At 35.2% G+C, this 15,519-nt stretch overlaps 2 protein-coding genes across 9 annotated transcripts in view; one reads left to right on the forward strand and one right to left on the reverse strand.

Moving 5' to 3' along the window:
* LOC143027614 (uncharacterized) overlaps window positions 1-8,509 on the reverse strand; it is a 146,371-nt gene extending 137,862 nt beyond the window's left edge. The window contains exon 1 of the mRNA XM_076188977.1: window positions 4,675-8,509. Within this exon, the coding sequence (XP_076045092.1) occupies window positions 4,933-5,301 (369 nt within the window). The 5' untranslated portion in view covers window positions 5,302-8,509 and the 3' untranslated portion in view covers window positions 4,675-4,932. The remainder of the gene's footprint in view (window positions 1-4,674) is intronic.
* LOC143027610 (uncharacterized) overlaps window positions 1-15,519 on the forward strand; it is a 327,317-nt gene that overhangs the window by 188,946 nt on the left and 122,852 nt on the right. The window lies entirely within an intron of this gene.

The following is a 15,519-nucleotide window of genomic DNA, read 5'->3' on the forward strand; positions in this document are numbered from 1 at the left end:
AGATAAAATATACAATATAATTAAATTCTCACTTAAAGAAGGAAAAGTGCCACAGGACTGGAAGAATGTAAACATTGTACCGATTTATAAGGGAGGAAACAAGGAAGACCCATGAAATTACATACCGGTCTCCCTGACAAGCACATTAGCAAAAATTTGTGAAAAGGTCAAAAATAGATGGTTTAAACATTTGAAAGAAAAAACTACTGAATCCAAATCACATTTGGATTCAGACAAGGAAGATCATGTACAACAAACTTAATCTGCTTCTCAAGATTAATAGACATAATACAAGGGGGCGATGGTTGGGCAGACTGTGCCTTTCTGGAACCTACAAAAGGCATTTGATAAGGTACCACACAATAAACTAATAAGGAAGATAGAATCAATAGGTGACATTAGAGGAAAATTATTGGAATGGATTAAAGACTTCCTGACTGAGAGGAAAATGAGTGTAGTAATTAGAGATAAATTCTCAAATTGGGAAGTGGTGTCCCGCAGGGATCAGTACTGGCCCCGATCATGTTCGCCATATGCATAAATGACATGGAAGGAGTAGAGTGTTATATGAATTTCTTTGCAGACGACGCAAAAATACTAAAGAAAGTAAAAACTGAGGAGGATTGCAACTCATTACAATAAGATTTGGACAAGATTTGGAAATGGACTCAGAAGTGGGAAGTGAAATTCAATATCAAGAAATGTAGTATAATGGAATTTGGAAAAAGTAAAAACAGAATATCGAGAGATTATAAAATTAGTGAAGAAGAGGTCAAAAAAGTAGAATCGGAAAAAGACCTTGGAGTGATGATCAGCAAAGACTTAACACCGGATAAGCATATTAATAAAATAGTCGGAGAGACCTACCATTTATTAAGGTCAGTAAATGTGGCATTTGCCTATTTGGACGAGGAAATAATAAAAAATAATTTAACTACACTTATAAGACCAAAACTCGAGTACGCAGAAACCCTATGGACACCCAGTACCAAAAAGAACACAAAAAAATTAGAAAGAATATAAAGAGCAACAACAAAACTGCGTGAGCAGACTTTTGAGCGCAAGACAAATGAGCGTCGACAATTGAGCGCAAGACAATTGAGCGCCATAATTTCAAAATACAGTTATGAGATGTAAATAAATTATATTTAAACAAAATAATGTAAAAACAGGAATGTGAATTACCAAAAAAAAAAAAAAAAAAAAAATTACTTGAAACATACTTGCATGGCCAGTCTGGTTTAGACTGGTGGCGCGTCGCCATAGACGCATAGCTGGTTTCATGAGTAATGTAAAATTTCATTATATTTGTAGCCATTTGCTTATTAAAATTTTGATGCATAACACTGGCGGTTTTGTATTTTATCAAGTCCATGAACTTTAGTAATTTGATTTTTTTAATCAATTATTTCTATGGTCTAGTCGTCCTGCATTGCATATGATATTTTACGCAGTGTTTTCTATTGTAAAGTAAGTATACGTTGTAAATTAGTTTGATATGTGTTATCTGAGCAGTAGTTTAAGTACGAGAGGAAGAGACTACAATAAATGGTCCGCATGGTATTTTCATTTAGGAGATTTCTCATTTTATGTATTATTCCTAACCTTTTCGATAGCTTTGCTATCACATGATTAATATGATATTTCCAGTAGTTGATCGTCTAGATACACACCTAAGAATTCACTGACAGACGCCTTTTCAATAATTTCATTTTCTATTTTGATAGGGTTATTGCTTGCATTATTAGTGTAAAAAATAAAGTTAGTTTTAGATATATTTAGGGAAAACTTACTGCCTGAAAACCAGTTATATAGCTGATGTAATTCTTCATTAATTGTCTTTATCAGTTGGTCGGAATTTGTATCGGAGCAAGGAATGGTAGTATCGTCGACGAAGAGTATGAACTTCATTAAGTTGGATACATTAATAATGTCATTTATGTATAATAAAAACAGTTTTGGTCCTAACACTGATCTTTGTGGTACCCCACATGTTACCGGTAATTCTCGTGACTTCTCTTCCCCGATGACTACATATTGTCTCCAGTCAATTAGATAACTTTTAACCACCATTAACCTTATCTCTTAATCCAAAGTGTTCGGCCTTTTGTATTAAAATCTCGTGATTTACTGTATCAAACGCTTTTTTAAGCTCAATAAAGATTCCAGTTTTTTTTTTCTTTTGTTCGATATTGTTAGTTATTTCTTCAGTTAATTCCATTACTGTTGATGACGTTGAAAGATTTCTTTGAAATCCATACTGACTATGGTAAAGGACATTATCTTTATTTAGGAACGAGTCTAGGCGAGTAGTGAATAACTTCTCCAACAGTTTAGAAAAATGTGCTAATAGCGACATTGGTCTATAGTTCTTATAGCTAGATTTGTCGCCTGATTTAAATATCGGAACTAATTTTGCTGTTTTTATAGCGTCTGGGAATAATCCTTGTTCAAATGATTTATTGCATATTGCTATGAAATGATTTTTTTATGTTTGGCATGATTTGATTTACGAGGCTCATATTGATTCCTAGATAATCAAGCGTCTTCGGTGACGGGTTTTAAAAACATGGTGTTACTGATTCGTTGTTTCATAAAAGTCTCATAAGTTTGATTAATTGTTTTTATTTGTTTTTCTCAAGGTTAGGTCCTCCGTGGGAGGAGAAATAATTAAATTCGTTTGCTACATTTTTTTTTTCTTCTTCTTTAATAAGACTTTGTATTCGTCGGGATTTTTTATTTTTGGCCTAGCTTGTTTATCACTTCCCATATCTTTTTTTATGTTACTTTTATTATTTTCAAACAGAGTATCATAGTGTTTTTTCTCGCAGTTGCGTAGGATTGTTGTCAGTTTATTTTTGTACATTTTGTATTTGATTTCGTCAGTCGTGGACTTACTTTTAATGAATTTCTTGTACAGTTGATTTTTCTTTCGACATGCGTTCTTAAGGCTGTTGGTAAACCAAGTTTTGAATTTTTATTGTTTGATTTTATTTCCATTTCTCTCTCTGGGCAACATTTGTTAAGATTACTCATAATAATGCTTAAAACAATTCGTTGTATGATTGATTGGCAGTTTCCGACACGTAAACCAGATTCCAGTTTTCTTCTTTCAAGCACTGTTTTAATTTTGCAGTACTTCAGTCATCTATCTTACGCTTTATTATAATTTCTGGTTTTGATTTGCGATGGATTTCTATTGGGTTAATCATGAATACAGGCAGGTGATCACTTATAACACTTAATAAAATAAATATACCACTATAATTCTCAGAACTTATAATGTTGGTGAAAATGTTATCTGTTAGTATTTAGTGTCTCACTGGTACTTGTTATTCGGGTTAAAGGAAACAAACCTAATGAAAAAATCATATCGGTAAAGTGCCTGGTTTGTTCATGTGTTTCATACTTGTAAATCAATATTAAAGTCACCCCATAAATATAGGTTCTTATTTTTTAGGGTGATTAAGATTTCTTAAAGCATATTAGTAAACTCATTAAAATTAGTGCCTGGCTTCCTGTAAATACTTGATATGATGGTGTTTCTTTTTGTTTGACTGTTAATCTCAATGGATATACAATCAAATAAGTTTTCATATGAATTAGAGGATTGAATTAATAATTTGCACGACATGGTGTTTTGACGTATATAGAGACTCCACTGCCTTGTGGAGCTGGCGATTACCCTAGATTTAATAGACGTAGGGAAAGATGGCGATTTCGGAAGACTGTATCCAATTGGATACACAATAGAAAAAAAAATATATATATATACATGTGTTTTTTGTCCATATAAAGGTACTTTAATACAAATATAGGGCTCGTAGAGTCCTGCTAATACAAAATTAACGTAATTCCAATATAAAATGAAAGTTACCACTTAGGCATTTTTGTGGACACCAAAGCCCGCGAAAATTTAGCTGCGAAGTGTGTGTATCCATTTGGCACAGGTCTACTAATCCAGGATTTTAACGCTGTATGGAGTAGGCCCTTAATTCGGTAAGAAATTAACTAGACACCTGGGGTCAATCCATATCTCACTTATCACTATGACATCAAAACTTTTATTGAGTAATTTGAGATAACAATAAATTTTCTGATGGCATTAAAGTGAATCAAAGCGAAACCGTTATCTCATGAAACTCGGTGTCACTGTAGTAATCGCAGTCTTTTGTTAGCTTTGAGTAAAAATTTAGTTCAGGATCAATTTGGGTGTTACTGTGATTGAATATCGTAAGTTCTTTGTCTGTTATTTTGTCTATATATTTGTACTTATTAATAGTGGTGTATACATCTGGGGTTTTTGTTGCATATGTTGAGGAATAAACTACATTTTCTGTGTTGGACGATGCATGACAGGGAAATATTATTGAACAATCTGAGCAGAACCAGTTTTTGAATATATTATGGTTATGTTTGACAGTATTTGCTGGAACATTTACGCACATAAAGTGGAGTAAATGGTGACAGATTGAACATTTCAGGTGATTCTTTGGGACAAAGGTTTGGCAGGAAGAACAGGTATTTGTTTCGTTTAGGTTTGTGTTGGTAGAAGTGATCATGGTTATGGTAAAATATTTAAAAACTTAAAGAATTAGCAGATCAAGAAGATAACCATGTTAAAAAAACTAAAGTTATAATTTAAATGTCGGATAACTGATCAAGGATACTCACCTGAAATACCTTTTGGTCATTGCTATTCACCTTGCAGTCCCTGGTCCAGGTCGATAGTAGCTTCCCATTGCCTCCTCAGGTCGCGTGCTGCTCTGACTATCTCTCCGTTCCATTTTGTCAAATGCTCGTTCACGTAAATGCCCGTCCCCTTCAGTTTCTTTGCGTTCTTCAATACATGTACTTTCGTCTTCCTTGATATAAATCGTTTTCCTAGTGTATGGCAAGCCGAAATCTCAGTGTCTGATCTGTATGCCCTTGTTACTCAGTTTCAATCACTTGATTCTCCACAATATTTCGTCCACTGTTGTCCTCACTAAAGTCAGAATCACCTTTCACAATATCTGAATACGACTTCACAACCTTTAACCCACTAATAATGATGTCCTCTTTCCTCGTGTATTGTTCCAAATCGTCCACTCTAGCTTGAAGGGTTCCCACTGTCGATCTCAAGTCCGATATCTCCTGCTGTTGTCGGGTGATCAGGTCTTTTAGCTCGACGACAGTCGATCTCAGGAACTGTCGGTCTTCTTTTCTGGCTTGCTCATTGGATATTTTATCTTCTTTTCTGGCCTTGAGTAAAGTCTCCACCATATCTTCCAGTTTCTTGTTGCTCTTCCTGGTGGCCATTGTGCTGTTATTAGTTACACGTAGGGAGCGTTAAGGAGTAGGTGTGACCTGCACGACGACTCGAACTGAGGGTGTTGGTGCCAATTTCGTAATTGCTCTTTGTATTCTTTCAAGTTTTGTTATATATATTTTTTGTACTTGGTGACCACATAGTTGCTGCATACTCCAATGTTGGTCTTATCAAAGTGACTAGTGTTTTCTTCACCATTTCTTCGTCCAGATATGTAAATGCCACTTTGATTGTTCTTATTAAATTATAAGTTTCTCCATTTTTTTTTTTTTTTTATGTTTCTCAGGTGACATATTATTCATAATAATGACTCCCAGGTCCTTCTCATTTTCTACTTTTTTAATTTCTTCTTCTCCCAATTTATATGATCCCACTATTCTTTTTTGCTTCTTCCAAATTCCATTATACTACACTTCTTAATATTGAATTCCATCTCCCACTTCCTACTCCACTCCCATACTTTATTGAGATCACTCTGCAGCAACCCACAATCTTCTACAGTGTTCACTTTTTCAACAATTTTGCATCGTCCGCAAAGCTCATATAACTTTCAATTATTTTATCCATATCATTAATATATATAGCAAACATTATTGGGGCTAGAACTGTTCCTTGTGGAACTCCACTAATCACTTCATCCCAAATAGAATGTTTGTCTCTTATCACCACTCTCATTTTTCTTTCATGCATGAAGTCTTCTATCAACTTCAGCGGTTTACCCAGTATTTCTCCTGCAGATTCTAAATTATTTAGCAATTTTTTATATGGTACCTTATCAAAAGCTTTTTTCAGGTTAGAAATGCACAATCAGCCCATCCATCTCTTTCTTGTATTACATATATTAGCCTTGAATAGAAGCACATTAAGTTTGTGACGAATGATCGAACTTGTCTATATCCAAATTGCCTTTAGTACTTTTTTCAAATGCCTTACCCATCTAATTTTCATAATTATTTCACAAATTATAGCTATCGTGCTTTTAAGAGAGACCGGTCTGGAGTTAGTAGGGTCTTCCTTGTTTCCCCCTATATACATTGGTACTATATTTGCTCTTTTCCAATCTTCTGTGACTATTCCTTCTTTCAATGAACTGCTTATTAGACTATGTATTTTGTCTGTTGGTTCGTTCCTGCATTCTCTCAGAATCTAGTCTGCCATTTCATCTGGTCCATGCGATTTTCTGACATCAAGATTACTCAAGTGTTTCATCATTTTTTCCTTGTTACTTCTATCTCTTTCATAGGAGGGACTTTCTCCTTCCACTCGACATCTCTAAGTTGTATGTTCTCCCTCGTAAACACCGATTTAAAATGCTTGTTCATAATTTTTGCCATTTCTATTTCCTTTGTGTATTCAACTCTTCCTTGTAGTTTCTCTAATTCTTGTTTGTTTTTCAGTTTGTTGTTTACAAATCTATCAAATAGTTTTGGTTGATCTTTACATTTTTCTATGATATATCTTTCGTATTTTCTCTTTTCTTTACTATACACTTGTACATATTCATTTCTATACTATATATTTTCCATTTTTCAGGTCTTTTGTCTTTCCATTTTATCCAAGCTATATCCCTTTTGTCTTTTAACTCCCTACATATTTTGTTGTACCAGCACTTTACATATCCTTTTTCTTGTTTTTGTCTTGGAACATACTTATCCACTCCTTCTTTATAAATTTTTGTAAAGATATTCCATTTCTCTTCTACTGTTTGTTTCCTCCTTGTGTATCCTTTCCCAGTCTGCTTTTTGAAAGAATTCTCATATTTCATCAAAATTTGTTTTTCCATACATCAATCCTCCCTTTCTATATTATTCGTTTTTTTCATGTATTTTCCCTCATTTAGTTCCAGTCCAAGCAATATGTGGTCACTTTTACTTATTGGTGTCTTGTATTCAATCTTGTCCACTATTTCAGGTTCTGATGTGATTTTTAGGTCCAGTCTCGATGGTTCTTCCTCATTTCTATACCTAGTATTCTCTTGTATCCATTGTGTCATTGTATGTTCTATAATCATATAAAGTAGTACATTTTCCCATAGGTCATCTCCACCCTTCACTGTCATCTCTTCCCAGCAGATTTCTTTACAATTAAAGTCGCCCATTATAACTATTCTTCCTCCACCTTCCATTAGCTTATTTTGTGTTATCCTTGTGTCTAACATATTTTTGTGTCCTCTCTGTTCCCATGAAGCCGTTTGAGGAGGCACATAATTCATCACAAACTTCCTGCTCTTCCCATCCCTGTCCTCCACTTCCATCATAATCATCTCTATTCTTTCCACATGTGACATTCCTCACATTCATATCCTTCTTAGTCAGGAGCATAACTCCACCCCCTTGTTTTACCTCTCTGTTTCTAATCCAATAATTATATGCACCATGTCATACACAGTTGGGTGGTAGTGGACCTTTCAATTTTGTCTCTACAATTCCCATTATGTCCGGTTCTTTTCTCTTCAGGTAATCATTCAAGCCTGTTATTAGGCCATCTATGTTTGTGTAAGACACTTAATTTTCTGCTACTTCCATCGTGTTTTCTGTTTTCCTTCCGTTTTTCTCTGCTATGGACCATCTCCTCACTTTCATATCCACTACTCTCCAATAGAATTTCTCTTTTTCTGACTGTTCTTTTCTCGTTTTTTCCCTTACCTTCCAGTCTTTTTGCTTTCTCATCCTGCCTTTCCTCTTTATATATCTCTTTTTATCCATACCTGTTTATATTGATCACTTTTTGCTAATTTCCTTGGTTTTGCTAAGATATTCTCTGCTGTTGTTTGTGACCTGAATTTAACCCTAATTGGCCTGGTCTTATCTGTATTGTATTTCCCTAGTCTATATATTTCTTCAGTTTCTTTCCCTGTTTCTGGTTCATCTTCTTGAACTACTTCTAATATCTTATTTACTTTTTCATTCTCCTTTATTCTTGTCCTATTTGGATTATACTTCTCTTCCATCCCAAATATAATTATACATTTCTTTTTATCCACAAAGTCTCTCACTATATTTTTCTTCTCCCTCATCACTTTAATAACTGTGTCCTTTGTTCTTTCATCTGTTGTTTCACTCTATCTCTAAATTCAATTTTATTATTCTCGTGTACTTTTTTTCAACCTCTTACCTCATTTGCTATAGGCTTTTTATTCTATTATTCCTATTTAATTCTTCATTCTCATCCTTTACTTCTCTTAAACTGTCTTTTTAATTCTTCTATTTATTTGGATGCCATGCAGAATGTCTGAAAAAAGGAGGTACAGTGATGGTGGACTGGCTGGTGAGGTTATTTAATGTTTGTTTAAGAGAGGGTAGAGTGGCGGAGGACTGGAGAAGTGTCTGTATAGTTCTGCTTTACAAGGGAAAAACAAATAAGTGTGTGTAGTAGTTTCAGAGGGTTCAGTTTGTTAAGTGTAGTTGTGAAGGCTTATGGGAGGGGATTAGGAGAGGAACAGAGGAAGAAATTGGTGAGGAATAGTGTGGGTTTAGGGCAGGTAGGGGTTGCGTAGGTCAGATTTTTGTGGTAAGACTGATATGTGAGAAAGCTATAGGGAAAAGGTAAGGATGTATTTTGGGCTTTCATGGATCTGGAAAAGGCTTACGACAGGGTAGAAGGAAGGCACTGTGGGAGGTATTGCAATTGTATGGGGTAGGAGGAAATATTTTAAGAGCAGTCAAGAGTTTTTACGAGAGTAGTAGAGTTTGTGTTAGGATTAGAAATTGAGAGAGTGGGTGGTTTGAGGTAAAGGTGGGACTTCGTCAGGGATGTGTTATTTTGCCCTGGCTGTTCAATTTATACATGGATGGTGTGGTGCGAGAGGTAAATGCAAGGGTAGTGGGTCAAGGATTGGAAATGGCTAACGAAAGTAGGGAGAAGTGGGAGATAAACTTGTAGCAGGATCAGAGGAGGGATTGAGGAAGTTAGTGACAGAGTTTGGGAAGGTGTGCGAAAGAAGGAATTTGAATATAAATGCGGGTAAAAGTAAGGTGATGAGATGTACAAGGGGTGAAAGTGGCAGCAGACTGGAAGTGAGTATTATGGGAGAGAAACTGGGGGAAGTGGATACTTTTAGATACTTGGGTGCGAACGTGGCGGGAAAGGGAGGAGTGGGGGTGGAGCTAGAATGTAGATTGAGAGAAGCTAGTAAATGCCTTGGGGGATTAAAAAGTGTAGTGAGAAATAGACATTTGGAATGGATACTAAGAGGAGATTGTATGAAGAAGTGATTGTGCCGACAGCACTGTATGGGACGTGAGGAGGAGAACGGGGGTGGAAAGGGTGTTGGGAGATAGGGTTGATGAAAGAGTATTGGGATGGTTTGGACACATGGAAAGAATGAGTGAAGAAAGATTAGTAAAAGAGGAGTGGAAGGCAGAGGTGGAAGGAGTGAACATGAGTTGGCGACCTAGGATGAGATGGATAGATGGGGTAAATGAGGTGAAAGAGGGGAATGTCTGTTGAGGAAGGAAAGGAGAGGACAGAAGATACGGATAAATGGAGAATAGTTGTGTATGGATGATGCTGTGATGCATAAGGGGTGGGGGTTGAAGGAGTATGTATGAGGAACAAATTGATGCAGCCCGAAGGGATTTCTCCCCCATCGTCTCCGAGGGGACGGAGAGAGGGGGGGGTCGCCGATTTAACGAAACGGCCTTGCTGTGGATGTGCTGTAACTTGCGACACTGCTTCTGACCCAGGGCAGTGGACAAGATGCAGGGATGACCCGTCATCCAAGAGGTGCCAAGATAAGAGGGTGGACGGGAGTGGAGTATGTTGGAGATGAAATGGGTGGGAGTGTTTTTTATGACTTTTTTTTTCTACCTCCTTGTAATTATATATATATATATATATATATATATATATATATATATATATATGTATGTATATATATATATATATATGATGAAGGTGGAAAAAGAAGTCACGGGTCTAATTCCTGAGTTTATTCCTGACCGGTTTCGCTCTATGCTTCTTCAGAGTAATGTGACTCTGGGGGTGAAGCTGGCGGTATACATAGTCTGAGTAGGACCGCGTTTCCACCTTGGAGGTGGGTTCCGTTTGGTTGTACAATGGTTTATAGTTTTAATACAGTGTACAATAATTTTTGTGATGTTATCAAAAATACAGCTCCGGTGTGTGTGGAATGTTGACCGAGGGTGTAACAGTATAAGTGAAGTGAGTGGTGTAAAAATGTGGGAATCCCAAAAATGTGCCATAAGATAATTTATAGTATAAAATAATATAAAGATAAATACCCAGACAAATAGAATAAAATAAAATAAAATTAAATAAAATGAAAACAATGTGTTAATTTAAAGTGACATGACATCACATCGGATATTGTTGTATGACATGCTATAAAAATATATATGGTATAGTTTTACATATGATACTGCAAATAATAAATAAATAAATGAATAATAGTATAAATAACATTCGGACAGAATAAAAATAATAATAATAATGATAATAATGTGATAGTTTGGAGTGGGCAGCGTTCTATTTGACACATCATTGTATGACATAAGATATAGATTAATTAATACATAAGATAATGCAATATGAGCAAAGCAAATGAAAGCCTGGGTTGAGGGCTTGAGGCCGGTCACTTAGTATTTTTATATATTTATACATTTTTGTTTTTATTATATTTTATCATTTGCATTTATTTATTCATTGTTTTATTCTTGTTTCATTTTATATTGCATTATTTTAGGTAAAAATTAAATTATATTACTACTTATTATATCTTATGTCATACAACAGATACGATGAGATTTATTTTTATTATTATTTTTATTTTTTATTATATATTTTTATTTTTATTTTCATCTATTTGTTCATTATTAGTTTTCATTTTGTTTCATTTGCTTTGCTCATATTGCATTATCTTATGTATTAATTAATCTATATCTTATGTCATACAATGATGTGTCAAATAGAACGTTGCCCACTCCAAACTATCACATTATTATCATTGTATAGACACGGTAAAGGAAAGATGGACTGGAGGTGAAGCTTCACCTCCAGTCCATGTTTCCTTTACCGTGTCTATACAACTTGTTCACATGGATTTTCATTATTATCATTATTATTTTCATTCTGTCCGAATATGTTCGAATATGTTATTTATACTATTATTCATTTATTCATTTATTATTTGCAGTACCATATGTAAAACTATACCATATATATTTTTATAACATTATGTCATACAACAATATGCGATGTGATGTCATGTCACTTTAAATTAACACATTATTTTAATTTTATTTCATTTTATTTTATTTTATTCTATTTGTCTGGGTATTTATCTTTATATTATTTTTTTATACTATAAGTTATCTTATGGCACTTTTTTGGGATTCCCACATTTTTACACCACTCACTTCACTTACACTGTTACACCCTCGGTCAACATTCCACACACACCGGAGCTGCATTTTTAATAACATCACAAAAATTACTGTACACTGTATTAAAACTATAAACCATTGTACAACCAAACGGAACCCACCTCCAAGGAGGGAACGCGGTCCTACTCAGATTATGTATAGCGCCAGCTTCACTCCAGTCACATTCCTCTGAAGAAGCATAGAGAGAAACCGGTCAGGAATAAACTCAGGAACTCGGAACTAGACCCGTGACTTCTTTTTCCACCTTCATCAACTTGTCACAATGGACTAGCATATATATATATATATATATATATATATATATATATATATATATATATATATATATATATGTATATATATATGTATATATATATATATGTATATATATATATATATATATATATATATATATATGTACACACACACACACATATTTATGTATATATATGTATGTATACACACACACACACACACACACACACATATATATATATATATATATATATATATATATATATATATATATATATATACATATATACAAACACAAACATTCGCTTTTGTGATTATTGAATAATTTTTATTGCACAATTTCGTGACGGTTTCGTCTTGCTTAGATCCATTTTCAAATTTTGTACGACTTTTCATTTCCTTATGAATTTATCCATAAACTTATGTAGGTCTTACTGCAGTCATTTGTAATCCTCTGCCTATATCATTCAGTATGTTGATGTATGTCAACGAAACAATAATGTATGTGTTTGTGTGTGTGTGTGTGTGTGTATGTGTAGAGGGTGGGATTTTACACGAGCACGCGTACGTATGGGAATGGAGACTGCCCAGAGTGAGGCGGTTCAGCCTAAAATTAGCGGGGCTGCTTCGTGAGGGTGGCAGACGTCAAGAGGCGCCATGCTGACTCTGATCCTGCTTGCAGCAATCTCAGGTTCCGGGACGGAGCGCCTCTTGAGCCGTGTGCTCTGGTTGCTATGGGACTACATTGTGTAAGTATTTAGCATTGCTACCACCATAGGTTGTGATTGGGACCACCCAGAAACTTTAAAAAAGGGTCATATTATTCGATCGATGATTTCTTGAAACAGAGAGAACACACACACACACACACACACACACACACACACACACACACACACACATATATATAATATATATATATATATATATATATATATATATATATATATATATATATATACACGTTGCATGTAAATAAACATGAGAGAGATAAATGTGCTGTAGGTTTTATCAGCATCGTCCCTAACAGAATGAAGTTATGTCAATGTTTCTTTACTGACCGTTTGCGCGAGTGTCAACACAGCCCAAACCGGAGCTAATCGCGCTTTGGTGAAATGATACTTAAAAAACGGACCTTTATCAGGCACGTGTACTAGGGAGCCTTTTTGATTCGTAAGCCAAAACAGTTCAAGAACTAAAAGAAGTTCGCATAATTTCTGTGAGCGCCTCGTTGTGCACGTAAGTGTTCCTGAATCGTATAGTGATAGACTTGTTATGCACCATAATGATTCATGTGTTACTAAATGAAACTAATCATTGACCTTGCTTACATGGGGACAAGGGATTTTTTCCCCTGGAGCGGGTCTCCCCTCTTTTCAAGCAATGCAGGTTTATGAAATTTCATGAATTCACGAACGTCATCTAATAACTATTCTCTTGCCTCAGTTATTTGGTGATATGGGTTTAAATGGAGTTATATTTACAGCCTATGCACACGACATGGTAAATTATTAGTATTTCCTCCTTGTCTTTTAGAAGAAGGTTCTGTAAACGTTAAAGTACATGTCAAAGTGAAGCATTTTAGCATAATTATATTTTATATTGAGGCTACCCCTCCCTTGCTACATCACATTTTTCCGTCAAAACTACTGAAAATATATGATTAGGGTACTCGAAACTATATCCTCGTATTTACCTAGTTGTGTTTTACGGGACGAGAGCTATGCTCGTATGACCCGTTTTCGTATCTCCACATCCAGTTTGTTCTTCAAATCGTGTATAGTTCTGGCATTCACTGTTTCTCTGTTCAGTTTGTTCCAGACATCGATCACTCTATGTGGGAAGCTATTTTTTTCAGGTCTCTTCCGTAACTGTATTTCTTTAGTTTATTTTCGTGTCCTCTTGCTTCTCTTCTGTCCCACTTTAATAAGTCGTCTCTATCGAGAACTTCCATCCCTTTCATAATTCTGAAAATGGTCAACAAATCGCTTCTTTCCCTTCTCTGTTCTAGTGTTGACAACTGTAATTTCTCCAATCTTTGTTCATATGTCAGATTTGACAGTGTAGGTGCCATTTTTGTCGCTGCTCTTTGGATTCTTTCTAATTTTCTTATATTCTTTTTTTGTGCTAGGTGCCCACATTGATACAGCATATTCTGATTTCGGTCTTAACAGTGTAACAACTATTTTTTTTAACCATCTCCTCATCTATGTAGTCGAAGGCCACTTTCATTGATCTTAATAAGTTTTAAGTCTCTGCAAATAATTTATCTACATGTTTGTCAGGTGTCAAGTCACTTGAGATGATTACTCCTAGATCCCTTTCTGAGTTTACTTTTTTGACTTCCTTGTTTCCAATTTTATATTGTCCCGAAACTCTACTTTTACTTTTTCCAAATTACATTATGCTACATTCTTTAATGTTGAAGTTCATCTCATATCTCTGACTCCATTCCCATATTTTATCCAGGTCATCTTGCAGCGATCTGCAATCTTCTTCTGTTCTTACTCTAGTAATTTGGCATCGTCAGCAAAAAAAAGTTCTTTTAACAATTTACTCCCTCATCCATATCATTTATGTATATGGCAAACATTAAAGGAGTCAAAACAGAGCCTTGTGGGACGCTACTTTTCACATCTTCCCATTTCGAATTTTTGTCTCTAAGTACCACTCTCATTTTTCTCCCAGTTAAGAAATTCTTCACCCATTCCAACAGTATGCCTTGAATTCCTATTTTTTGTTTCATTTACTTTAATTTTACTCGTGGATTGTGTGATGTGCAACCACGTATATCTGTAAATGTAACTGTCATATTATAACGTAATATTTTGCTCATTCTCAAATCCGTGGCCTAGACAAACCTTGAAAAAAACACGTGTCATGTGCTATATTATGACGTCATCGCAATCAAGTGTATGTTTATATTTGTGTATACGATTGCAAAACAAAACAAACTCACAATTGACACTGATGCGAACGACCATCGCCAACCACCCATTGATCTCAAAGAAAGACTGGATCGACAACATTGTGTTGTCCATCCGCAAAAAGTAGAGCCCGCGTATTTTGATCGATTCCGTGTCGTGACAACTCGCGTGTCTTGGTTATGGATAAGAACTGGTCAGTGTTGTGAATTTGGTTGCAACAAGCGTCAGAAACGCAAATTTGAGCAGGAGACAAATCGTAGTGATAGTGAAAGTAGCGAAGGTGAAAAGTCAAAGTTAAAAAGACTTAACTGGAAGTAGACTACAGTGGCACATTTAGTGACTAACTACTAAGGCATATGCCTCTGTACGTAATGGAAAAGCGGCTGTGCAGTAGGGCAATTGTTGAATATTATTCATGTAGATTATTCGTGTAGATGTTTAACTGCTGTTTCCAGGGCGATGAATGGTGCTCTGAAATGTCCAAAACATGGAATATAATATTCCATGTTTTGGACATTTCAGAGCACCATTTTATCGCCCTGGCAAAAACAGCAACATTCTACACGAGGGCATAAAAATAAACGTTATTGAAAGTTTACTAACTTGGCCTACTTTGTTTCATGTTAGCAGCAGAATGTGGTCA

The sequence above is a fragment of the Oratosquilla oratoria genome, chromosome 8 (genome assembly GCF_046742065.1).
Source record: "Oratosquilla oratoria isolate Oo_2021 chromosome 8, ASM4674206v1, whole genome shotgun sequence".
In the NCBI taxonomy this organism is placed as follows: domain Eukaryota; kingdom Metazoa; phylum Arthropoda; class Malacostraca; order Stomatopoda; family Squillidae; genus Oratosquilla; species Oratosquilla oratoria.